Genomic DNA, 26,604 nt, shown 5'->3' on the forward strand with positions numbered 1-26,604 from the left:
TCAGGCTGACAAGTAGGGCAGTCTAAAACAGTGTCCTGTAAGGTGCTGACATGTGCTGTATCTTCCCTGCGCTGTCTGGAGACCATAGGTCGTCTGCAGCACCAGATGCAAATCCAAGGCCATGAGATGCAAGGAATCCTTGACATTATTTGGGATACTGTTAAGGAAGGCTTCTGGGCACAGGGCTTCCTATAGGGAGTGAGTATCCCTGGATATGCAACAGCTGAGCAGCAGCATTGAGGACTGCAGTTCTGATTGAAGGTACTTTAAAATAGAAGTGACGTGACAGTTAGACATCCTCTTGGTTCTAGTTAGCAGGAATTTCCACTTGCTTTCCCTGAGGCTGTACTACATCTATCCATTACTCTACTTGGCAGTCTTTCCTGGCAAAATATAGTTCAGCATTATTTACATAGAGCAGATTTCTGGCATATTGCTCTTTTTGAGAGGAGGGGGAGACAAAATGCAGCTAAATGCCAGGTTCCTTTAATAAAAAGTAAAGCGTATTGTAGATGGGTATGAAACTGATCAGGTGATTATGAAGAAGCTTAATTCTGATCATTTCTGCAGCCCTAGAAATACAACTTAATCCCATTTTGATCTGAACCTTCTGGTACTGGCTAGACCTGCTCCAAATTTTTACCCAATCCTCACAAAGGCACAAGACTGTTAACATTGTGCTTCAGTTAGGAATGGCAAGATAAGAAACTGTTTTGTAGCAAGCTGTAATATTAAGGTTATGTTGCTCCCCACAGCAAATGTGATATCTCAGTACTATTACTGCTTAATTTAGAGTTTATCTTCTCATTCAGTCACATGTGAGTTAAATCATTTACTTACTTTACTAATACCTGTGAGAAAGAAATCTTACAAATTTATCTTTTTCTTTACAGTACCCTTCAATTACACCGACAATGTCAAATTCATAGCAGTGTTTGTCTGATTACATTCCTGTTAAACAGTGTGCAACTGAAATGTTCAGAAACATTTTATAAAATCATCATTGCATGACATAAAAGTAAGCAGCAAAGTGAATGGAAGAGCAAATGTAGGAGAAGGAATAGGCTACTGTTGTTTTTTTAAAGATTATCAGTTGTGTTTCAGAAAAATGTAATGTTATTTAGCAATCAGTGTTTCCAGTTGGATATATGTCATTCTTCATCTTCTCCGGAAGTTGTGGATCTGGTGACTGATCAATGACAAGAATGTGCTTTCAGTTTCACTGCTTTCAACAGCGATGGGACTGACTTTCTCGAGAATTCGGAGTTTTTCATGCACCTTGCTGAATAAGGGCCTCAGGGTTTCTCCCTTGACAAATCACATCAATAATCTAACTGGGTTTCTACTGAAATAATTCTTGGATGAGACAAACCCCAAGTTTTTGGTGAAATATTTCAAATATAGCGAACTGCTGTTTCCTGATCTTTGCTAGCTGGAAAACCGTTGACTGTTCCAGCTAAATGTGATGGCTTCAAAGCTAGGGTTTGAATGAAAAATGATTGAGAAGTAAAAGGTCAGATGAGTTTCTTAACCCTCCTTTGGTGATTTAAAAAGTGTTTCTTGTATGGTCAGGCATATCCAGCTGTAATGACAGCCAGTGGATATCCAATTCTGGTGCAAGGCAACTTCATTATACTCCAGCAGCAGGCTGAGGGTGATTTTGTTATCGGTTTGAAGTGATTTGTTCAGATTTTGCATTCACACTGGACTTGACTGAAGTACTTCCAGATGTTTCTTTTCAATTTCTCCTTAAACACTACATTTCAAAGTGTGGGGACACTAAGTTACAGTGTAAGTGTATTAAATTTGAGAGAGAAGAATAGCAGAGTTAAACTGGAGTACTACTGAAAGAAAGGGGTAAAAAAGATGGTAGCACTCTTGTAATGACCATTCATTAACTCAGGAAATGCAAGCTACACTTCAAAGAAGGTTAACCATGTTAATAAGGTATGAACATGCAAGACTAAAGTATCTGAACAACCTTATCTCAGATGAGCTGAAAATCCTCAAAATCATGACATGGTTACAATTCTGGTATTTTAGCATTTGTGAACCAGAGTAGATGCAGCTGACGACTTAAGACATTTGTTTATAACTTCTCATGCAATCTCAAAAGATGAGGAGTAGGAGAAAACAAGGAAGGAGTTTGACAGCAGGTAGACTCTTCTCTACCTAGGAAAGGTAAAATCTTAAAAATAAGCATTTAAGGGTAGACTTGGAAAATGGTCTGGACTGGATGAGAATAAAAGGGTAAAAGACTCAGAGACTGACATTGGAGACGTAGAGGCGGAAGATGCTTGGACAGATGAAATGGAGACGGCAAGAGAACAGGGGATGGCAGTGGGTAGGACAGTGGAGACAAATGTGTTTAACCCACAGACCACAATCTCTTAAGGGCCTTAATATTAACCGCAAGTGTGCTGAGTCTTCACCGTCTTCTTCTGGCAATGAATCAGTGTGACTCCTCCTGGGAATGTATATTTTCTTCCTTCTGGCAACTGACCTGCACAAATCTCCAATGCTATGATTAGCCAGCCTGGATGGAAAGGACCTCAGCAGAGAGTCTGGATCCTGATGAAGCAAGGTGGCCATCAGTCTGGCTCCTGGTGCTGAAGGTCCTTTTCCTGATTGGTGTTCGCTTTCCTAAAAAGCCAGGAAGTTAATTTTAGAAACAAATAGTCCTGAGAAAAATGTTAAGATCTGTATGAAATTCTTAAAAGAAAGGATGTGCCAGCTGTTGATGTTGTGGGACTTAGATGCCTTGGCATTCAAACCTGGGGTTTTCTGTGTGCCATGTAGAAGCCACCAGCATTGGGAGGTTTGGGAGAAAGGTATTCTGTATTCATCTCAGCACCCACATGCCTGAGTCCTGCGGATGTGCTGATGGTCTAGTCAGCAGCTACCCAAATAAATACCATCATCATGGCCTATTAGATCAAAAAGGTTAGATTTTTTTTCCAGTAATGTGACATACTCCTGTGTTCCGCTGACATGTCTTCTGATCTCTGGGGAAAGCTGAGGAGTACCAAAGGGAACAACTGCCACACTCTCTCAGAGCTGTTTGGTTCATTGCCAGCCACCAGCCAACCTCAGGTGCTCCTGACGGGGATACACACACCTCTGCCAAGTGGCATGTGGAGGTCATCATCAGCATTCAGCTGCTGCTTATGTTCAAGAAGATAAACTCCTCAACATGAGTAGGGACAACCAGCCAGGTTTGTGTGTCTGGGACCAGGAAGAGCAGGGTCCAGGCATCAGATGGGAACGTGGAAAAAAATGTGGCTAACACTTTGAATTTCCATTATGTTGGAAATTATTACACTTCAAAACCATTTTTACATCATTTTCTGAGATAAAACTGTTTTAACAAAAACATACGAAAAAACATGAAGCTACTGGAGCTTTTACCCCCATACTCTGTGCATGAAAGCTATCTCTAAAATCACCTTCATCTTTTCTTAAGTACAGGTTTCTTGATGGTGACATTCACACACCCAAGCTGCTTCAGGCAGGGCATTTTTGGTTAGCTGGCTGGGTGCTGTCATCAGCAATTAGATAGTGCTGGGTGCCACTGAAGTATGCAGTGCCTTCTGCATCTCTGGAGGCACCAGCAGGGAACTCTTCAGCTGCAGCCTGATCCATGAAAATGGAAACCTGAGCAGTTTTTGCCCAGGCAGATGGAGGATCTCCTGCATGTGTGGCTGCTGGGAAGGGTGGGCAGGTCGCAGACAGGCTGCGTGTGTCTGCCTCACCCCGGAGCAGCCTGTACTGGGCACTGGGGCTGTAAGATACACCTTGCATGTCCTCAGCCACCTACCCACTTCCTTCCTACCTCCCCAGCCTCCCACGGGTAGTCACTGTCTCCCCCCACCTCTCCTTTCCAAGTACATAATTTCATAATTTAAGGAACTCCCAAATCCTATGTATCCAAAGTATAATTATGTTAAACATCCTGGATATGACAGCATTTCCATAGCAGTGAGGTATTTTAGGAAGGAATATATTGCTCATATGTAAAAAAAAAAACCCATAAGGTTTGCCTTCAGCTACATGTACCAAGATGTAACAATCAAAAATTGGCTCAGCAAATACAAGTCAAGCTCACAAATTATAATGCCAGTAATATAATAATATTGATCAGAAATGTCTACCAAAGTCAGTGAGTCCTTGCTGGCTTCGAACTCTTCCTCTCCCGGTGAGGGCTGGCAGCAGTCCTACCCACACAGATACCATCTCAACCTGCAGCAAAATAGCAACAGCTATTTCTCAATCCCTTCTTTATGCTGCTCAAGCACTGTCACAAATGTGAGGTCTTCGATGCCACCAGGCAGCAGGGGTTAAGGAAGAAAGTAGATGTGCTGTAAGTATAAAGCTCCATCAGAAAAATGCCTCATCACAAGTAATGTCTCTTAATGGAAACCACTTCCAAATCCCTCAAATCTGGGGATTCTGACTGGTGTCAGAAGTGAGGGCTCAGCATTCTTATGGCTGGAGCAAGTAAAAGTTAAAACTGTTGAATTGCTGTAGTTATAAAAATGGACAGATTTTTCTAAATTCCTTTCTCCCCCCCACCTCCCCGCCTCTCTTGTTCATATATCAGTAATTGAACCTACATCTCTGAAGAAGTTAAAACAGAAAACAAACTTTAAAACATATTCATCATAATTTGCCAGTTCTGAGGTTACTGCTGGGTGGAAATTAGAGACTAGCAAAGTTGTTGACAGATACTGCTTTTATTCACAGAACTTTTCACATACAAAAAAAGTGATTAAAAAATGTCAATGTTCAATGTCAAATTGTCTTTTATAGCCGTATACCTTTCTGCTTCCTTTAATGAAATAAATACACTTTTCATTTGCTGATCTGCTTATATTGCCAGCGTCTGCTGCAACTTTGTTCTACTGCTAACTTCAGAGACACAACTGCGGAAATAAAAGCATGCGCATATTAACAGTGATGGAAAAGAATTTCAGCTCAGTGTTATTTGCATTTAAACAAGCGGTACCCTTTACTTATACGCAGGATTAGTATGTCCTGTTTAGTAAGGACAAATAAACAACTTTATTTAACTATTCACAGGGTTGTTGTGTCCCATTCAGTAAAGACAAATGAACGATGGAAAGAAAAAAAAAAAACCAAAACAAAACTTGTTCCTGGTTCTGAATGCCTCCCTTAGATCAGTATTACACTGAATTCATGGCAGGAACGGGCTTTTTGCCGATTATGCTGCTGGTTTTCATGAGTACAGTAAACCTCAGTTGAAGTGACTTCCTTTATGCTGGGGTGCGCCTTTGCTTATTCAGCTGTAAACCGCGAAACACAAAGCTATTTAGAAGAATTGTATTTTTATTAACTTACTAACTTTTATGAAGCCCATTAGCAACTTCAGACAAAAAGCCTCGGAGAAAGATCAAGGCACATGACTTTGCAAGTTAAGAAAACCCCAACAGCTTCTGGATTATGAGAACCAGCCGTCTTTTAGGAAACTGGGATTCTGTTTGTTTGTTAGGCAACACTGTGAGAGTGATGAAGGGAAGCACCCTGATAAGACTGTCTCAAGTGCTAAGGGCTACCCGAGCTCTGCTAAAGCTCGGTGCACCTGCTCTGCAATTGCATCTCAATTAGCGCAATAGCTTTGAAGGCATCGATTTCAAAAGGTCGGTTTTGACTAGGGTTAGATTTATATCCACGCACAGGGTCACGGGACCGATGCCACATCGCGAACCAGCGGCCGGGAGCTCTCCGCGGCGGAGCCCGAGAGGCGCCGCGTCCGCTCTGCGCCGCCCCGGGGCCGGGGCCGGGGCCGGGCGCCTCCCGCTGTCCCGCTCCGAGCCCCGGGCAGGGCGGCAGGCAGCACCCGGCCAGGCTGCGAGATGAGGGACGGGAAGAAAAAAGGACAGCGAGAAGGGAGGGGAGGCGGGGGGGGAACCCACTCAGGCGGACAGGCACGCAGTATTGGCTAATCGGCTTTGGCTCGTCCCCAGCGCGGCTGGCCAAATGAGCCCTTTCTCCCGCGGTAGTGACAGTCCTCCTGGGCTTCCCTAATGACTCATGCCGGAGGAGCATTCCCCGAAAACAGGCACGAACTTTCTCTGAAATTGAGCTGAGGCTGGGCTTAAAGCCTCCGCGGCCGCGCCCGCGGCGGGATGGGAGGCGCGGCCAGGTGCGGTGCGGTGCGGTGCAGCTCGGTTTGGCTCGGCCGGGCTGGGTGGGCTCTGCAGTGCGACCCCCGCGACCCTGCCCCTGCCCCGCCGGGCCCCGGGGTCCGCGCCACCCCACCGGGGGCTTCCGCAGCGCCTCCCGGGGCACTTTCCGTGAACCATTTTCGCGGGACCAGGGAATACCTGGTGGGGACCGTGGCAGAGGCGGCGGTGCCGGCCGCCCTCGGAGAAAGGGCTCCCGGGTCTCCTCGGGGCGAGGGAGGCAGCGGGGCTATGCCTGCTCTCGCCAGCCTCCCGCGACGTCCCGGGCATCCCGGTCCCCAGCGCCCGGGGCAGCCGGCTGCCCTGTCAGCTAGGTTCTCCCCACGGCAGAGCAAGTGCCCCTCGGCTGCACTCCCTGCGCAAGCAAAGGGGCTCCCCGGGGACAGTGGTTTGTAAGGTACAACATTCACCTTCGAGGGGGGAAAAAAAAAAAGCTGTAAGCGGCACAGGGAAATGACCACTACCCTCCCCCCACTACCGTGCTTGCGTGTTAAAATGATGCACTAGAGATGCCCCTGCGACCTCAGTGTGGAGGGTACGGAGGGTATGAGCGTCCATCCCTAGGCTGCCCATCTGCAGGTGCCCTGAGGCGTTTTGCCTCGACTTTGAGGGAAAATCGCGTGTTACTGCAATAGTCCACGTGGAAGGTGGACCGCACGCAGTTACACGGAGGGCTATTCACCCTTGTTGCATGCAAGATTGGCTGTTGTGGAATTTTTTTCGTTTCTTCTGTTTTGTTTTGGGTCTGGATTATTATTCATTATCCCGTTTTTCTTTTCGAATTAGTGACACAACTTCAAGTCTGAATAATTATTATCTACAGTTCTGGAAAGAAGTGCATGAGACATCCAAATGAGCCCCGGTTATGGAATTGGAAACCTTCATTTCCGTAGGCGTACAGGTACATATATGAAGCCAGCAACGATCTGAAGCCCAGCAGGAGAAAAACAACGTGTAAAGACACCATGGATAATCACAAGGGTAACCAACCAGTTTTTCTAGTGCTCCCGAGGCACCGGCATCCCTCTCTTCAGATCTGTCCTCCGTGCCTCGTCGGGTCATGTAGCGGTGCAGGAGAATTAACCTTTGGCTTTTTCTTACACAGTCTTTTGTGGCTTGATCATCTTTCTTCAGATCGCCGACTTACCGCGGGGATCCACCTACAATTTCAGCCTCTGTGACCACGACGAGATACAAGAGGATCTCCTAAACGTTTGGGATGCACTCATGCCCTTTCAAAAAGAGGTTGGTGGTTTCTCTGGTGGCATCGGAGGGAAACTGTCGGGACGGCACTGCCTCCACGATTTTACCCTCGACCGCCGGCAGCTACTTTCTGAAAATCTCGATTAGCAAGCCGGGAGTTGGCTAGTGTAGTAAACCGGGGCCTGCGAAACAGGACGGGGAAGTTATCTCCTACTCTCCCCCGGCGACCTTCCTAAAACGTGCTTCGCCGAAGCTGGGACTGGCAGGGACGGAGAGCAGGAGCCCGGGCGGCTGCTGCCAGAGCGCTACCCGACCCTTCCCGCCGCCTTGCAGACCCGTAGGACTGAAAGTCGCGTGTGTAATGCTTCACCGACGCTGAAGATGGTGTCACAGTTGCAAAGGTGATCAGCGCTTCAGAAGCTACGCGGATGCTTCGCAGGCGCAGTCGCCGCTTAGCGGAAAGATCCGGCGGCGGCTCCCCCCGGGGCGGCGCGCCCGGCCCGGCCCGGCCCGGCCCGGCCCGGCGCTGCCCCGGCCGCAGCGGCACCGCGCAACCGGCTGCCCCGCACCGCCGCCGCCCACACCCTGCGCGGCCCCGGGGAGGGGGGCGGCGGGGAGGTCTAACAACGGGGTGACCGCGGCGGGCTGGCAGCGGTGGCCGTGGCTTTTAACCAGCGTCCCGTGTTGTTTTTTTCCCTCCAGGAGCCACAACTCGATTTTCACACCTGCGAGGACGCGCCCCCCCCGCCGGCGGGCCCGCAGCAGTCCGAGGTTCGCCCGGGTGCACGCATCCCCCGGCGGCTAGCTGGCATTCCCTTGCCATGAAAAAAGGAAAAAAAAAAAAAAAAAAAAAAAAGCAAAAGCTGGGGAGGTGGGAGGGAGGGGGGAAGAAAGGGGAAAACGGGTGGAAAGAGAGGGGACAAGGGGGGAAAGAGGGGGAAAGGGGGGAGAAGGGAAAAAACGGGGGGAAAGGGGGAAAAGGCGGGGAAAGCGGGGATGGGGAGCGAGGGGGGAGACGGGGTGGGTGGGCAACCTTCCCTGAGGACGCGTGGGGAGGCGCTGAAGGGGAAGGGGGCTGAGGGCTCCGGCGGGGCCGGGGTCGCGGCCCGGGGGCGTGACCGGCCGTCTGCCCGCAGGGCTCCCGGCGGGCGGAGCGGGCGGGCCGGCTGCTGGAGTGCGTCCTGGAGAGGGCGCGGGGCTGCGGCCAGCCGCCGCCGCTGTGGCGGAGCACCCTCTCCGTCGTGCGGCGGCACTGCCCCGGCTACCGGCCGCCACAGGTGGGTGCGGAACCGGGGCCGGGGCCGGGGCGGGGGCGGCGGGGCGGCCCTGCCGCGGGGAGGCCCGGCAGCTCCGCGGCGGCCGGCGGCGGGAGGCTAACGCCCGTGCGGGGGCAGGGAGCCGCCGCCGGGAAGGCGAGCCGAGGCCCCTGCGACGAGAGCAAGGCCCGGGAGCTGATGGCGGTGTGGAGGAGCTACGTCAATTTGGGATAGGTGGCGTTTGGCGGGTGGCTTTTTGGGTTTCTCCCCCTCCACCGGGCTTTGCCGAGTATTTATTGTCCGCCGCGCAGTCACCGCAACGAAATCATCCTGCGGGTTGTTTTTTATGATATAATTTATTAAAAAACGAACAAACAAACAAACAGCTTCGGAAGTGCCGCGGGGGCCGGCCGGGAGGCGCCGCCGGAGGCGGCTCCGCGGGCGCTCGGCTGCCTCGCTGCCGGCCCCTGCCCCGCGCCCAGGGCCCGAGCCGGGCCTGGTGCCTCGGGAGGGGGAAAACAAGAATAAAAGCAAAGAGGAGCAGCGGTGGCCGTGGGGAGCGTGTCCGGAGGCGGCGGCGGCTGCCGGTCCCCTGCCCGCCCCGGCGGCCGCTGCGGGGCCCTCGGGGGGCGGTGGGGGGTGCAGGGTGCCTGGGGCCGCGCCCACCGGGTCGGCGGCGCTGAGGCTCCTCTCCGCGCCTCGCCGGGCAAACCCGCGTCCGGAGCGGGGGGCCGCGTCCTCGCCGGCTGAGCGCGCTGCGGCCGGGCAGCCCCGCCCCGGTAGCGGAACTGGGGCGGCGGCGGGGACCGCTTTCGGCGGCGCACGCCGGGGTGCGTGTGAGCGGGCTAGCCGGAAGCGGCAAAGGGGGGGACGCTTCCTGCGGACGGACAGCCGGCGCGTGGGGAAGGATGGCGCGTGAGGGCGGCGGGCTGTTCGCCGGCTTCCGCGTGCTCGGCCGCTTCAGCGGGCACCTGCCGCACGTGCTGCGGTACCACGGCCGCCACCGCGAGTTCTACCTGGCCGCCGCCGTCGGGCCCAGCGTCCACACCTACAACGTGAGTCCGCGGCCCCCTGGCCCCGCCGGGCGGCCGCTGAGCCTCGGGGAGGCCCCTTCGGGCGCGGGGCAAGGCCGGGCCGCCGCCCCGGCCTCGCTGTCATGAGGCGGGAGCGTGTGGGGAGGGCCGCGGCGCCCCGGTGCAGGCCGCGGCGGCAGGCGGCGCTGCTCGCCGGCGGGTGGCTGGGAGGAAGGGAGGCTGCTGGTTAAAGGGGCCAGAAGGGGCGTGCGTAGCCGTGCGGGCGGGTTTCTGTGTGCCCCGGGGGGGTGCGGCACAGCCCAGCCATCGGGCAGAGGAGCGCCCAGATGCTGAGGCTTTTCCTTCGTTGCTAGGTAAACCAGAGGTGGCCTGCAGTTTGGATAGCTGCGGTTTAGCGTTTGAGGGCTCCAATTTTGGGGGGCAATCCATTAGATCGTATTAAAACTTCTCCTGTACAGAAACAGATAAGCATAATTCAGTTCTGCATGATGAAAGCCTGTGGTATCAACTCAATGCTTGCTGTACGATAAAAGCGCTTTTAGTGTCTAGAAACAGTAACAAACCAGAACTGAATCGAGTGATTGTAGTGAACAGCAGAGTGCAGACAGTGTAGATCTTCCTGTGCCTTTACAGTACTCTTTTAGTGTCCACTTTTGTCAATCTTCTCCACAGACTTTGAAATGAATTGGTAATGATCATCACTGGGCAAAGATGAAGCAAATTCTGAAGCAAATTCTACGTGAATAGATGTAATTGAAGCAAAATGAATATAACTGAAGCAAATTGTATGTGAATAGAGACAAGATAATAACGTAGTGTGGTTGTAGTGGGAATAAAGTAGAAGCAGAGACAATGTGAAAACAAATTTGCCCAAGCTCTGCAAGGTGTCTAAATATGTGCTTAGTTTCTGGTGCGTTAGCGTAAAGCATATCAAGAAGCACAATTTACTGTTGCTGAAAGGTTGTCTTTTGGCAAATATATTGTCCCATTCCTTCTGACCTGCTATCTGTGGGTTTTCCTGCAGATGCTGTTGTAAACTAAGACGAATAATTTTTCTGTCTTGTGAGGCATGCAAATTCCTTATCTCATCTAGCTTGGTTCCTAGAATTTTAAATTTCTGTTCATAGCAAATTCATTGCAACCAATCACTAAAAATGCCTTTTTTAACATTTTGATTGCAGGTGAAGAGGCTTGGTATTGTTGCTGTGAGTAAGTATGCACAGATTGTTCCTTCTTGGTTTTTTTTTCTTTTTTTTTTTAAACATATCTGACATCTGCACTTGATTCTCAACTCAAAAATGGAGAATTAATTGTATGTAATAATATTTACACTGAAATATGTTGAAAGGAGCCTCAGAAATATCAGATATCAATTTGGAAATAAGACTGCTGTTGCAATTGTAACTTAGTTCTCTTAGGGTTATACCTTGTGAACCTCCTATTCTTGTCACCTTGTTCTTCCAAGAACACCCCTAGGCCTTAAGGAGTGAGCAGTGAATAAAGCTGTTAATTCCAGGTCCCTTTTTAAAATTGTTTTTGTGTTTACTAGAAGGCTGCGTTATAGGAGGAAAATAATTACAGGAACAGAACAGGTGTGGATGGGACTAAAAGTCTTCAGGGAGTGTTAAAAATTGGCTGCACTGCTGGATACCAAGGATATTAATTGATGGCTTGACATCCAGTTGGCAGTTGGTAACAAAGCACAGCACCCTAGGTATCAACAGCAGCGCCTGTGTTGTTCGGCATTGTCACCAACAGCCTGGGTGATGAGGCGATGTGCACTCTTAGTGAAATTTTGCAGACGATACTATGTTAGGAGGAGTAGCTGACACCCAGAATGGCAGAGCTTCAGTCCAGGGAGGTGTTGCAAAACACGAGGCCTGGGCCAACAGAAACCTTGCCAAGTTCAGCGAGGGCAAGAGCAGAATCCTGCACCTGGGACAGAACAAGCCGGGAACTGACTGGCTGCGTGGCATCCTGCTGAAAAGGAGCTGGGGCTGTGCTGGTGCCAGGTTGAACGTGGACCAACAATGCAGTAACCGTGAATAAGGCAAGCCGTGTACTGAGCTACGTCAGGAACGCGGCCAGCAGATCAGGGAACGCTGCTGTTCTCCTGTACTTCGTGCTGGTGAGGCCATACCTGGACTGCGATACCCAGTTATCATGGTTCTCCCCCTCCCACCGCTCCCCTTTCTCTCTTGGGAGGGATGCTGAGGAACTGGGAAGTGTCAGGGGCCTGCAGCACACAGTATGAGAAGAGACATTAGAGTAACTGGATTTGTTTAGTCTCAAGAAGGGGAAAAATACGGGGCGACCTATAGGCAGCCTGTTGCCTGAAGGGCAGTTACCAAGATGGCAGATCTGAATTTGTGGTGGTAGTGGTAGACAGAGTAACAAGGGGCAACAGCCACAGATTGCAGCTTGGGAGGGTCACAGTGGAGGTTAGGGAAAATGGCCCCGACTAAGAGGGAACTGTAGTACAGTGTAGAGCTTGAGCAATCTCCTTCCCCAGAAGTTTTCAAGACTCGGCTGGGCCTAGCTGCAGTTGACCTGATCTAGTACTGGTGATAATCCAGCTTTGGGAGGAGCTGGGTGGGAGGTTGAACCAGATGATTTCCAAAGGTCCCTTCCAACCGACGTTTAGATGATTCAGTGAGATGCACACTGTCTTGAAAAGTAGGTTTTTTTACTTCTGTATACCACAAAGTTTTCACACAGACCTTGTAAAGCAAAATATTTTTCATTAACAGAGCACCTATAAACTTGAGAATAACTGTCACACAACCGGGACTAGATTTAGAAGACGAGCTGTGAATAGTTATGGCTGTAAACACATTAATACGACTTCTGTTTTCAGCTTACAAAATTGTAAAAACGTTGCATATTCTGTGAAATCCTTTTCTTCTTAATCATTTAAGCTTTTTGAGAAATTGAGATGTTTGCATACAAAATTGTCATTGAAAAAATAAACGATGTGCCTCTCTGCGGTGTTGTTGGTTTATTGATGTTATGTGGTTGGTGCTCTGAACTTTTTAACTGAGGTGTGCCTAAAACTGTCTTGGCCTAAGCAAGCAGACTTGCATACAGCTCATGCAGAGTACCAGGTATATGTAACCTAATTGTAGGCCTAAGTCACTTCAGAGCCGCTATGGGAAGATGCCTAACATGTTCAAACAAATGAAACCTCTCAAAGTGCAACCTTTTTTATTTTCTTAGTTTAGTTCTTCCTGTTGAAGCTGTGCTGCAATACAGCAAAGGGTACAGGATTCTTGGTGTCTGATAATAATCCATAATACAAAGCAACATTGTGGGGAAGGCTGCTGTGTGATCATGTAAGTTTGTATCATAGGCGCATTCCCATGTGACTGATTTTTGATCTGGTCTTTCTCTATACAATCGTTAAGCGCTGTGATTTGCTCTTTTACATTTCCCTAGATTGAGAGTATTTTTCCCTAGAGTATTTTTTTCAGTTTTGTAGCACGTGGGACCACACCAGCAGCTTCTCAATGTGGTCTGGGGCTTTGACTCTTTTACCACGTGAGCTAGTAAAGTAGCAGATCACAATAGTAGGTACTCCTTGTGAAGCAGTCACAAGGTGGGGAGTGAGATGTATTCTTAGGGCAGTAAATTATCGGTGTCTTTAGCTGTAACCGGGAAACGGGTGCAGGAGTGGGTCACTAGCTTCCAGGTCTGCAGAATGGCTTAACCTAATAGGCATTGCTAACGCTGAGGCTTTGATTTATCATCTGTGTTTCCGGTCCAGTGGGCTGTGGGGATCTGGCAGTTCGTAGAAGTGTTATGTTGGGGTAACTTCTTTATAAGCTAAGGTGTGCCTTCACTTACAGTGATAACTCAGTAATTTATTGTTAAGTCTTTTTCAAAATAACCACCTTGTGATCTGTCAGTATGATGTTACTTATGCTGTCGTTACCAGTGTGATGTTATTTATGGTAGTATTTGCATGCATCTGAAATGCATGCGTTTCTCTAAGAAATTCAACAGAACGTTCACCAGGAGAGCTTTCTTCTTGGTGGGTCACCATGCTAAATAAATACCCTGTTAGGCTTTCTCTTTTGTTATGAACCTGAAAATTGTTGAAATTTTCTTATGTTTGATTAACAGGTAATGCTTTGCCACAAGACATTACATGTTTGGCGGCAGATCGCATGTTGATATTTGCTTCATACGACAATATTCTCCATGCTTTCGCCAGGAACAAAGAGGTTTTTATTAGTTTATTTATTGCTTAGTAGTACAAAACAGTTGTGTAGTGTTTGTGTTTTCATGACAGTTAATTTTCTACAAACGTCTATTTCCCTAGATGTTTAGTACCTTCAATAAAAGCTGTAGAAGGAGGAACAAAAAGCTTAAGATAGGAGAATATAAGAGCAAATTCTGTAATGGCTGACTTGTATTTTATGTATTAATTATCATAATTAAGTAGCTACTTAAAGATAAAAAATAAATTATTAATTTACATAAATTAAATGAATTAAACTAAATAATTAAAAATATTTTGTCAACAGTTTTAATTATCAGAGAAAATTATGTCTCTTTCACTTCAAGTTGTGTGGCCTTTCCACGTATTTTATTTAACCTTGTTGCTGACATGTGTCCTCAGGTATTATGTTAACATGGTATGATGCCTTAACAGCTTATACTGAAAACATTTCTATTTTGAAATTATAGGTGGTTCATTCCTATGAAGGTCACAAGGCAAGGATACACCTTCTGCAGCCTTTTGGTGATCATGTCATCTCTGTGGATGTTGATAATGTTCTTATTGTTTGGAATATACAGTCAGAAGGTGAGAGGCACTTTATTTTTGTTATTACTTTATAGGACAACATTGTTAAACATTCAGTAATTTTTAAAAAAGTTTTTTTAAATGCACATGTTCAGAAGTAGTTTATTCTTAAAAAAGAAAAAAAAAATCCTTAAATCATAGTGCTGCTTAAATGGTAATCTGAAGTCCTAGTCCTGCAATAATTTTTCGTGAATGGATCCTGCACCACATGCAGAGACGCAGTAAGGTTCCATATAGGTGTAAAGAGATACACTTATACAGAAATTGCATTTTAGTGTCCCATTTTCTGGTAAAGAGTGTGGTACAGCAGCTTTGACACCATCTCTGAAATCCTGTAGTTCCTTGATATTTACCACTCTGGGTAAGACTAAATTCTTAAAAATAATCTTTTGATGGTGTCAGCATCTTCTCGTGCCATTGTAAAGTGCCTTATGAAATCCTGCTTCAGTGCTCTGAATTTTTTTCTCTAGAAAGCATTCTCCTTCGTGTGACCAGTGTCATTCCCTGGATGCTTGGTCTCGAAAGTGGCTGCGGGCAGGCTTTAGAGATTTGAAGTTGCTATAACAAACAAAAGGCATGCTAATCAGATGAGGAGTTTTGCTCAGGCAGGAGCAGGAATCCTTCAGAAAGATATAAATCACTACAGTTTTGCCAGCATTGTTGTGCTAGTTAGGCTTATAGGGAAAAAATATACCTTCAAGCCAAGAGATGTTATAACGTAAACAAGTTTAGCCTGTCCTGTTACGCATTAGCTAATTCTTTAATGCAAGAAACACCAATTAAGGGATTTGTACAGAGTAAACATCACTTCTGCCTTTACATTTGCCAAGGAATGATAAGCCTGCAGATTTGTAGGGGTAGCCACACTAACATTGTTTCTTACTTTTTTGCAGAGGAGTATCTTCAAGTGGATTTTGATAAGGCCACTTTTGCAGTTTCTGCAATTCTGCATCCCAGCACCTATTTGAATAAAATACTCCTTGGGAGTGAACAAGGGAGCTTGCAGCTTTGGAATATAAGATCCAAGTAAGATTCTTAATAATGTGGGTGTACTTCATGCTCCAAGTAGTTTCATATGCAACAAACAGTACTTTTAAGTACAGTAGGTTTTGAACATGGAATCTTTTAGTGAGTCCTTTGGCACAAGTTTTCAGTTGGTCTGTCTCCAGGAACAAAGAATGCTGCTGCTCCCCACATGCTGATGCCTTTCAAGTTGCGTGCTGTTTACGCTCCGTGCAAAATGTCAGGGATTGTTCAGGAATTTTTTTATTACATTTTTTTTTATTATTATTATTTCTTGGAATCACATAGCTTTCCCCTGAAAATAATTAAAATAGTAGTAAATGCATGTTCAGGCCTTCTGCCTCCCTTCTTCCAAGCTTAATTTTTTGGTTGTTGTGGGTCCAAGGAAATGCTGGCAGGTAGTGTGGAGGTAATTACTAGCATTTGATCCTTATACTCAGATAAGAGACGTGTAGACATGTAGTTGTCTCTGAGCATGTCCCAGAGCATTGTCCATAATGGCATTATTTCATGCCTATCATGATCAGCTGCTTTTCTAACTCGTGAAAGTTAGAGCCACAGTGAACTTTCCTGCATGTTAATGTACATACTGCAAATAGGTGTTAACTCAGCTTGCATAGTTCAGTTTTATTCTCATAACTACTCTATACTTCCAGTGATATCACTGCTAAGTTTTCTGTTTCGTATTCTAATGTTTTTGGAGATGCTGTATATGCTATATAAATTAGGAAATAGGAATAACCTGAAAATACAGAAAAGTAAATGTGTCTACTCATAGTACTTTTATGTCTCTTCAATGCCTGTCACAGCATCTGAGATGCAATACATCCTAAATGACAAAAGGTCTTCTTAGATGGCTTAGTTTCTTTTTTAATTGTGTAAAAACTTATGGAACTGTTACTGCTCTTTTAGCCATATTGCTGGGTTAAGCAATTTCTATTTGACTTCTTGTTCCCTATACAGATTATTTTGTAGATAGGTAAAGGCACAATTAGACAAAAAAAAAAAAAACTGGAAGAACTGATGGGAAAGTTTGATGGTCTCTGGCAAGGAAGGAAAGTGAGAGGCAGTAACGCATGGCTGCTAGCAGTCTTTTAAGAATGACAATGTGTATCTGTGGTGATAGAATAGTTTTTTAATCAATCATGTCTGTTCTTAAAAACTGTCTTCATAATTTCACCCTTAATAAGTACTGCATGATTGCCTTGTCAGTGAACAGTCCTGCTTCACATTTTGGCTATTACCGTTTCTGAAAGAAACAAGATGTCATGTGCTTGCAATATGCGTTAGTGTCTTCATTTAGGGAAGTTACTCTGCAAATGAAGGATTTGTTTTTATTAGAAGTTGGACCAAGATTGGCTTTTTATGTTGATGTTGAGAATTCTGAAGAGGTGTGTTCAGAGCAGAAATGCATGGGGAGCAACTAGCAGAGAAGGGGTCTTCCTCCTTATTCATGTTATGTAATTATGTCACCTTTGAGGTATTAATGCATGACACTAACTTTTTCAATAAAAAAATTAACAATAAGTTTTATTCTTAACCTTACTTATTAGTATCACAGTTTTTTTTTCCTTTTAACTGATTTGTAAGGACAGAAAGCTGAGGTACTTTTCTGTGTAAGTGCATGTAAAGCATCCATTTTGTTGTGGAAAATCCCCAGGGGTTAATTGATTTATGTTTTTTGTTTGTTTGTTTTCCAGCAAGCTCTTATACTCATTTCCAGGATGGAAATCAGCAGTCACAACTCTTGAACAAGTTAGTAGTTTTGGTATCTTATTTCCTTACATAACTGGTGAAGAATAGCAGGCAAAATATCGTTGTTTAAAATTACAGCAATAAAGATGATTTGTATTCTCTCAGGTAATTTTAAGAACCCTCTCTTGAGCGTTTTAGACATTGAAGAGAGGTAGACTTGAAGGCTTATTAATCTGCCCTTCCTCTAGTCCTAGTTCTGTTGCATTTAGTGTCTCAGCTGTTTTGTGTTCATCACGTCTGTAGTCTTTATTCACTGAATGATGTAATGAGTTCACAGAAACAGTTTGCATGATGCATGTGTATCATGTAACTTCTGATACACTGGTAGCTTTTTGCCAAATTTATTTTGCTTTGGGAGTTAATAAAATGTAGATTTTGCTGATTCAGGAAAAGATTTTGTAATTGTATTGGCAGTATTTTTGTAGATATAAAAAATAATTAAAACTTTTTGGTAGCATTGATGACAGCTTTGAAAACGGTCCGCAGTTGTCCTGGATAAAACTGCTAAATATGGGGAGGTGTGGCAGGGTGTATAATGGTCTACCCAAACTATTGAAAACTTAGTGAGGTGTTTTTCAAAGGAGTTCCAGCTTCTGGAAACAGAATTGTTTCCTCCACTGGAGACTAAGTGCAAAATCTTGCATGTCTCTTTTTTTGTTTAGATTTATCAGATGTTCAGTTGTGCGTTAAGGTAATATAGATAGAAGATCTCGTGTGAGATGCCTTATTTGTTTCCTTACTGTTTGTCCTCAACTTAGATACATTGTCTTGTATGTATTGGTATTAGTAGTGTAGCAACAAGCTTTTCCTTTTTCATTTCCATTGCTTTTCAATTTTTCTTGCAGGCTCCAGCAGTGGATGTTGTTGCAGTCGGTCTTGTATCTGGACATATCATTGTACATAATATTAAGTTTGATGAAACTCTGATGAAATTTCAGCAAGACTGGGGTCCCATCACAGCAATATCTTTTCGTACAGGTAAGTCTTAGCATTTTTAGTGAAAATACATATAAAATCACTAAAACTAAGTGGAATGTAGGAAAATATGTTTTGATAAAGCATTTCAGAATAAAAATTTGGGCTGAGAATTTTAGTTTTCAGAGGCTGCAGATAATCTACAGAAGCTACCAATAAGTAAGGGAGATATGCGTCTTCATCATACTGGCTGTTTTACAGCATTTTCTTGTGTACTGACTCAGTGCACAGGAAGTGTGACATACCGTACTCCTTCTTCAAAGAAAAGAAAAGTAAGACAGTTTGTTTCCAATGTGCCAGGAGCTAACACAGTACACGGTTACCAGAGTTAGTACAGAGGAATCGGTACACTGTAAGTTAGTATCCAAACCTACTTCTCAGTAGTGTCTTCCCCCTCCAAAACAAAGTTAGAATGTTAATAGTTGGGTGACTACTGAGTAGATGTTACTGGGGAACGCTGTTTATATTCACAGCTTTTTTTTTGGTCTAATGAGCATGTATTAATTACTAAAGCTAGCTACTTTAATGTTGATCTTGCCTGCAGAGCTGTTGATACTGAATCTAGTCTCTCACTTGAATAGACAAACTTGAAAATCTTAACAGAATATAGATTGATGCAGACCCTGTTGAGGAAGAATGCTTCTGGAGAGACTTGTGGAAAGACTTGTGAGAAGTGGAAAGAGTGCCTTTTTGCATCAGTCATTTAACTAAAAATGTTAATAAAGTTATTTAACTTCCATTGCCTGCTTGATTGTGTGGCTTTCAGACATTCTCTAATCTCTCTCTTCCTGTCTTTATAGTTAGGAAAATTAGCGTAAATATAACCTGGTTGTTTTGAACTCATGTACTCATTTTAGTCTTTGAGGAGAGTGCTCTTCATTTCAGTTAAAATGAACTTGGCAAATTTCCATATCTGTGAAGCTTTACCAAAAAAGAAAACCCTAGGCCTGTCTGGGTTTAGTTATCTATGATGTGTGTAATTGTGAATGGGAAAGTGGCTTTCTCTTTTGTTGGAGTGAAAAGATTAGTTACCAATTATGCAGGATATTTGATGGAATTTTGTCTTGTTATCGTAAGTTTTAGAACTTACTTGAATATTTGTAGTATGTTTTTAGAAGTGAGTACGTGTTTGTCTCCTTAATGTTAGACAGGATAGAGCAAATAGAACAAAATGAGAAATTCTGTGAATTAAGGTTTTAATTATTGCTTGGAATGATTGAATAAACATGTAATCAACTTCTGGAATTTATTCTTGCAAGCTGTTGAGCCAAAAACTTAAGAGGATTCTAAAAAAGTACCGATAACTTCTGGAGTGATGATACAGTAGCTCTCACATCCTGAAGTGTGAAAGCTAATAAGTTTGGGGAAGAACCTGGGGTACAGAGTAACTTTTGAGAATGGTGCAAGTACAATACCTCTCACGCTTTCAAGCAAAACCTCTAGCATTGGCTGCTGGATTTAGATATATTTGTTGTTATCTAAGATGAAAAAAATCCTGGTTTTATTATCAGTGAATTTTATTTTTCTGTTTGAAATACTAGAATATTTCAGTTAAAACCTATTTTTAGAATCAGCTTCAGAATTTTTTTTCTTGTGATTGTAGCCTTTCCCTGCATCAGTTTTAAGATGTGAGAAGTCAATAAGAATGAGCTGAATGTCAATAAGCAGACCTTTTGAACTTTTCTTTTTTTGAACAGATGGACACCCAGTAATGGCTGCTGGTAGCCCAGTTGGACACATTGCTTTATGGGATCTAGAAGAGAAGAAACTAATGTGTCAGATGCAAGATGCCCATTCCACAGCGATAGCTGGTATGTCGTTTGTCCCTGGAGAGCCACTTCTTATTACTAATGGTGCTGATAACGCTATACGGGTAAGTTACAATAGCTGCTGCTATCTGCTATTACCTTTTTTTTTTCTCTTGTAGTCCTCCAAAGCGTAAATGTTTAGTTTGGATTGAAGTAGCAGTTCTCAAATGAAATAAATACAATAAAATTCAAGTTACTGAAGTTGCTGACTCTCAGTTGATCTGTAGTGGGACAATTTAAAGATTTGCTACCATGATGTCATTGCTTCATTTATTGCTTCATGATAGCCTTGAAGAACAAAGCTTTGGATCCACTTTTCTGGAACCACACTTTCTATCCTGGTGCACTATCTTAAATCTTGATCTATTTTTATTATGTTCTGGGTCATGAGCAGTTGCTGTTGATAAAAGTCCCTTGTGCTGCATGTCCTCTGATGGGATTAGCCTTTAGTGGAGGGGCAGAATGAACAGCAGGAAGCAATCAGCTGCCGTGGTGGAAACTTCCAGAGTTTTAGGGTCAAGGATGAAAGCCAATGTATGAAGTTTGCTGCACCAGCTCCCAGCTAAGCATGTTCCACTGCCAAGAGGTGTAGTTACTGGGAGGGCAATGTTTATCGTCTTCGTTTTTCTGCTTTGTTTGGGAGGCAGGTGTGGATTTTTGATGGGCCTGGTGGTACAGGACGTGTATTGAGAAGCCGAATGGGACACAGTGCACCACCAACAAAAATCAGATACTATGGGCAAAATGGAGAACAAATTCTTAGTGCAGGTATGAATTCTGGCTCTTATTCTTCAGTCTAATTTCCTGCTGTGATAAAGAAAACATGCAGAGTTAAGTATCTTTGTTTTATTAATACAGTAGATTATATTTCATGTGTTAGGTATGTGTATTCATAAAACATAGTAAGTGGTTAGTGTAGACAGTATCATTTATTACCGTATCAAACTGTTCACAGTTTCCCTAGAGGAACATATATCTGTGGATAGACTGAAAAGTAGTTACAAGCAGAAAAGCTTAGGAGCTGCTTTTGTCATCCGTATTTATACGTTTGATGAATAAAAATTGTTTCATTATCTCCTAAGGAACTATCAGCTGGTCAAAATGAAAACCTGTAACAACTAGGGAAATTCTGCTAAAAATAATGCTGTTAATAAGCAGCATAATGCATTTAGTAACTTAGAGGAGCCACTCCACTTTTCCCATTAGTTTGAGCAAGCTTTGTGGGTTACAATGTCTTTGTAATTTGTTACAGCTCAATTGTGTCTGTAATATATATTCCCAAGGTTGCTTGTTATGAAGATATTAATCTGAAAGTGTAAAAATGCCTAAGTGACTACGCTTCCTTAGAAACTAGCATATTTAAAAATCTATAAATAGACCCGTTAGGAAATTAAGTACTAGATCAGACTGTTTTGTGGCCCAGGACACTTCAGTAATGGAATAATAGACTCTTCACCTAATGTTTAATTACACTGAAGTAATGAAATTGTCTACATGGGCAGCATTTGAGAACATTACAGTACATTTTGATGAATGTCACACCTAACACGGCACAGCAATACACTGTGCTAAAACCAGCTGTGCTAAAATCTCTTGCTGGTTGTCCAACTAGTAACTTGGATTTAGGTAACTAGTCACTTGACAGTAATTCAGCTCACACCAGATGAACCACAGTAGCAATCAAGAGTTGCTTAACAAATCCTCACACTTGCTTTTGCAGTTTACTGCTTTGTTAACTGTACTGAAACATATGGAGAGGGCACAGAGGCAACCACTAAAATGAAAAGAGTCTCAGGCTTTGAGATCTGATATATCTGCAGTGTAAGGACTATACATTCCTTTCTGAACCAGTGGTAAAACTTTGTGCAACAGAAATGAGGTAGCAATGCTGTGTGGTGTCTTTCAAGTGCTAGTGGTTTGCTTAGAACAGGCATCTACAGAAATTAAGTTTGTAAAATTTCACCAATGTCACTGGCTTTCATCCTGCTTAACATTTCTCCCAGTATATGCATCCTGCCTTATTTCTGTATCATAGGAGCAAAGAAAGGTTGCTTGAATACTATAAGTTTTCCATTGTCTTTCAGATTCTTTAAGTTCACTTTGACTAATTTTCTGTTGCCTTACTTGTTTGGCCCAGTAAAAATGTTTTGTGGTCCTTGTGATTTTTAAAAATCATCTCAGTGCCTTTAATTTTACATGCGTTGTGTAGTTTCTGGTTCTGCCTTGTCCATGTCTCCCCCACAAAATTGACCTGTTTGCTAGTTTCAAATTTGAGCCTTCTGTTCCCTCTATTAAATTAAATTAAATTAAATTCTGTCAGTTCTGTGAACATTGGTCACTGGGTAGAGGAGGGAGGTCCTATTAGTGTCCTCATTTACAGGAAAGATGGACAACTCAGCTTTTACCACTTTTGTTTGGGTTAGCTTACTGGCTAACCTAGGTGTAGCTCTTAACCAGCCACAGCATGTGTTTGTTACACAAAGGATAAAGAAAGGAATATTGTAGTTAGTGAAGGAGTATATAGGGTCATGGGAAAGCTTTGGAAGTATTATGGAGGTATTTGAAGGATGTAACAGTTTATTTAAGATTTTAATCATAGAAAGATGGGAACAGCTAGATATTGTGGTGGAGAAGGGGGAGGGAGGGGCAGAGAAATTGAACATGGAGAAAATGTCCGCAAGAGAGGTGTCATTTCTGATCATGTGTGGAATGGGATATAGGCCATAGAAAATTAGGTTCCATTAGTTCTGCTGCTTATAGTGTATCTGTATTTTTTCTTGGACCAGAATTTTTAGTAAATACTTTATTATGATGTTTGAGGTTTCTTAGTGCTTATCTTCTGCTTTTCTTGCTCAGATAGCTTATGAGTAAACAGAAAGTTGATTTTTGCCCTTCACTGCTCTCTGCTAATATTTTGTCAGGGCAAGATGGAACACTGCAGTCTTTTTCAACAGTGCATGAAAAGTTCAATAAAAGTTTAGGACGTGGTAAGTATTTCAGTGAAAGTACAAATATTGGTGAAAAAACCCTGAAAAGTATGTGAACAGGAGCTAAAACATTAAGTAGGCCTTATTTTCACTTTAACTGTTGTATGAAAACTATTCACCTCAGTTGTTCTGCACACTCAGTCCTTCCTGATGTATATAAAGTGTACTCTCAAATTTGTTTGTACTTACGAAAAGTAATTTCTGTAGTGTGACAGTGTATGTTACTTCACTGTGGGAAACGTTGGGCATGATTTTTGTGTTAAAAATGTGTAAAGCAGTAGCTGACATTTCAGCATACGTAATTACAACTTTTTATCCCATTCCCCTTCTATTCTATTGACTAAATTATTAGTGAATTCCTATTTCTTGATTTTAGTTCCTTTGATTTAATGTAGAGTTTAACTTAAAAAACACATCTTCCACACCATGGTGCGGTTAAAGGACACTTTCTTGTGCAGTTCAGAGAGCAAGGCTCAGAAAGACTAAAATAATTCTTATTTTTAAATATCTATATGTATTGATATATATGTATTTAGACAGATTTGAATAGAGAGATGTAGATTAATTGATTATGTATATCCTTGGGGCATAAATATGAAATTCCTGACTCGTTGGTTATTGACAGGGATGGGTGTTATATATTGCTTTATGTAATCATGTCTGTATGACCATGGTTTTAGCTGTGATGAGCGGACCTCTGCCTCAGCATGTCAGCACAAGATCCTGGAACAAATGAGTTGTACATCTGTGAATGTAATAGGCTAGTGATTTGCTCAGCATCACATGAATTTTGACAGGAACTGTATTAATTTTCTTAGCTCTTGAAGCCCTAGGTAACAGCAATGCTGTATTAATGTAAGCCAAATTTTTCTAAGTTTAATAGGAACTTTACACTTAGTAAACAGTCCTTTTTAAAGCATTATTCTCACATCCAGCCATGAGATTGAGACACTTAACTTCTTTTTTTAAGGTTCAATTAACAAAAAGAAATCAAAGAAGAAAGGTCTTAAGCTTGATACGATGGCACTTCCACCAATTACAGTCTTTGCTTCAGGTAAGTAGTCTTTGAGATACATTACAGAGCTCATGTCTTCATTTTGTCTTTTAACCCTCAAGACACTACTGTTTTGAAAGCCCATGCAATATCAAGATGAGACTATTGAGATTCTGTGGCCCTTTGTGAGCTGTTGACTGACAGTTTAAAATGACATTTTACTTTGTAAACTTTTCTGTTATTTCAAAAAAGAGCATTTTATTTCAAACGTCTTGTTTAACTGGCTTTTGGCTTGAAAATCTCCAGCACAGGAGACAGAATCTTCTAGTGTACATCTTATTCCAGGCTGGAAAACCAGCAGATTGGGGGGGATGAAGATCTTTGTCATCTGAGGAAATCTTAATTATAGTGGTTGATTTTGATTCCCCAGTTCCTTTATTTTGAGTCACTTCTCAAAGTCAAATTGCAATTACTCTGTTCATTTGTAATTCAGCATGCAGTTAGTAAACCTAACTTTTTGAAGCAGAATTGCAATTATCTTTGCTTCATCAAAGTGTGTTTTTTTAATGACCTCCTCTTCAGACTTGAAGTCTGTTTTGTCTTAAGTGTAGCTATTGTTTTGTCTTCTGAGGATGATTGGTTGTTTCATATGTTGAAAGGTTTGGATTTACAATTTTGTGTAGCCATTTGACTACATATGATACATATTTGCAGACTTCGCTGATACAGACTATCTGTACATACTTGTTGCAAAGGTGTGTGTGTATATATATATATATGGACTTTTAATATTAGGCCTGCCTGATTGATTTAAGGTAGTAGAGCTACCTTAAATGTGTTTGGAGACATAAGAAAACATTAATTTAAGTATATTTTAATTAGAGTTGTTTCTTTTTTGCTACATTGTCTTTGGTGAAGTGAACCAGTTTGTATCTGGTTGTTTTATTCTTTGAAGTTCTAGAAATACCCAATTTCAAGTTCTCAATTTTTTTTACTGTATAAATTCCAGGGGAAAAAAGCGAACTTACTCATTATTTAGATCTCCACATATGATATTTGACTACAAAGTTTGGCTACTGAGCTTTTGAGGAACGATTTTCCTGCAAGTGCAGGAAAGTCTTCTGCTATGTGAAGCAGGCATAGCTCTTAAACCCTGCTTTAAGTTGTTACTCTAGTGGCTTCTGCTGCTTCAGCAGCTGAAGAAACAGTTAAGAGACTCAGCTGGAAATGTGTACAGATTGAGCATTTTAAACCATTTAAGTTTAAATATGCTTTTCAAACTGCATAGACTGAACTATACAGACATGAAGCATAACATACCAAAAAATGCTTGTGGTTTTGTTAGCATTTTAGTTACACTAGCATATGCACAATGATTTGCCAGGTGTTTTTTATGAATGGTAGCCTTTTGACTGTCCAACAAGAACACTGAATATGAACTGTTCTGCCTAAAGGTATTTCAAAGTACTCTTTCTTATGATATGAGAAGAGCTTATTTGACTTTAGAATGATTGTTTCTGAAAGGAGTATATGTTACATTGCAGAAGTGGCACATCAGAGTGACTGGGATAATATTGTTGCCTGCCATCAAGGGTATATAACCTGTACAACCTGGAACTATCAGAAAACTTCAATGGGAGCTCATAAACTGAGGCCAGAAGAATTTAGCAAACACAAACCTATTGATATATATGCAACAGTAAGTTTATTTAGGATAATGTTTCTTCAGCATGGCAGTATATGCTATTTTGATTTCTATTTGTATAGAAGCAACATTTGGAATGAAAAAGCACCATCTAGACATGTTTTAGTTACTTTGCATAAGTGCTTTCTGCCAGCTCAGTGTGTCCTACTAGCTGTTTCGTAATGCATATGGTCTTAAGAAAAATGCTGCGTATGCATTTTTTCCTTAAACGTCCGGGTTAAGTGCAGATTTTCTGATTCAGATAGGTGGTTGGTGTTCACCTTTAATCTGTCATAGTGGTGTAGAGTTGACTGTATACCTGTGATGATAAACTTGCTCTGTGAATGCAAGTTGCTGAAGATATTTTTTTCTGGCAATATGGAAAAATGTATTTCCAAATAGCAGGCAGAATATTCCCTCTAAAATGCTTTACAGCTTGAGCTGGACACAATGAAAGTCAAACATGCAATGAAAGATATAAATGTTTACTGAGGCTTATGTAGTTGCTGTGGCACACTTGATGTGCTAGGTGTTCATACTACCACTGTGTCTTGTGATAAATTGTTTTTCTGACCTTATGCTTAGCAGTTAAGCGGTAGACAAAATCAGTTCAGTTGTAAATACCTAGTTTTCTTTTAACTACTGGATTCTTTGGGCTGTATCTTTCCAAAGACATCTAGACCATTGTTTCTATGTTTTTTACTATTTAAACTCTGTGTGAACTTAACCTATTTTGGGGTGCCATTGGCAATACGGGCAGTGAAAGAGGCATGCAGTCGGCTTGCTTGGACTTTATCTTAGGGATTGAATTTGTGGATGTCTTGATTATATAGGTTAGTCATTTAGGTTACAGTGTTGATATTATTAGATATGAC

At 43.0% G+C, this 26,604-nt stretch overlaps 1 protein-coding gene across 5 annotated transcripts in view; it reads left to right on the forward strand.

Annotated features, from left to right (window-relative positions):
* Positions 1-9,541: 9,541 nt before the first annotated feature.
* The window catches only part of WDR36 (WD repeat domain 36), a 41,585-nt gene continuing 24,522 nt past the window's right edge, over positions 9,542-26,604 (forward strand). For 2 of the 5 annotated variants that reach the window (XM_082336761.1, XM_082336765.1), the window contains exons 1-12: positions 9,542-9,717; positions 10,878-10,905; positions 13,819-13,919; positions 14,386-14,503; positions 15,397-15,529; positions 17,227-17,281; positions 18,127-18,259; positions 19,954-20,129; positions 20,712-20,832; positions 22,986-23,051; positions 24,022-24,105; positions 25,590-25,744. In XM_082336761.1, coding sequence (XP_082192887.1) covers positions 9,571-9,717; positions 10,878-10,905; positions 13,819-13,919; positions 14,386-14,503; positions 15,397-15,529; positions 17,227-17,281; positions 18,127-18,259; positions 19,954-20,129; positions 20,712-20,832; positions 22,986-23,051; positions 24,022-24,105; positions 25,590-25,744 — 1,317 coding nt within the window. In that variant the 5' untranslated portion in view covers positions 9,542-9,570. Of the gene's footprint in view, positions 9,718-10,368; positions 10,482-10,877; positions 10,906-11,245; positions 11,825-13,818; positions 13,920-14,385; positions 14,504-15,396; positions 15,530-17,226; positions 17,282-18,126; positions 18,260-19,953; positions 20,130-20,711; positions 20,833-22,985; positions 23,052-24,021; positions 24,106-25,589; positions 25,745-26,604 lie in introns of all 5 variants that reach the window. The other 3 variants (XM_082336763.1, XM_082336764.1, XM_082336762.1) reach the window with 3 other exon arrangements.

Source organism: Platalea leucorodia (genome assembly GCF_965183815.1).
Source record: "Platalea leucorodia genome assembly, chromosome: Z".
Taxonomy (NCBI): Eukaryota; Metazoa; Chordata; class Aves; order Pelecaniformes; family Threskiornithidae; genus Platalea; species Platalea leucorodia.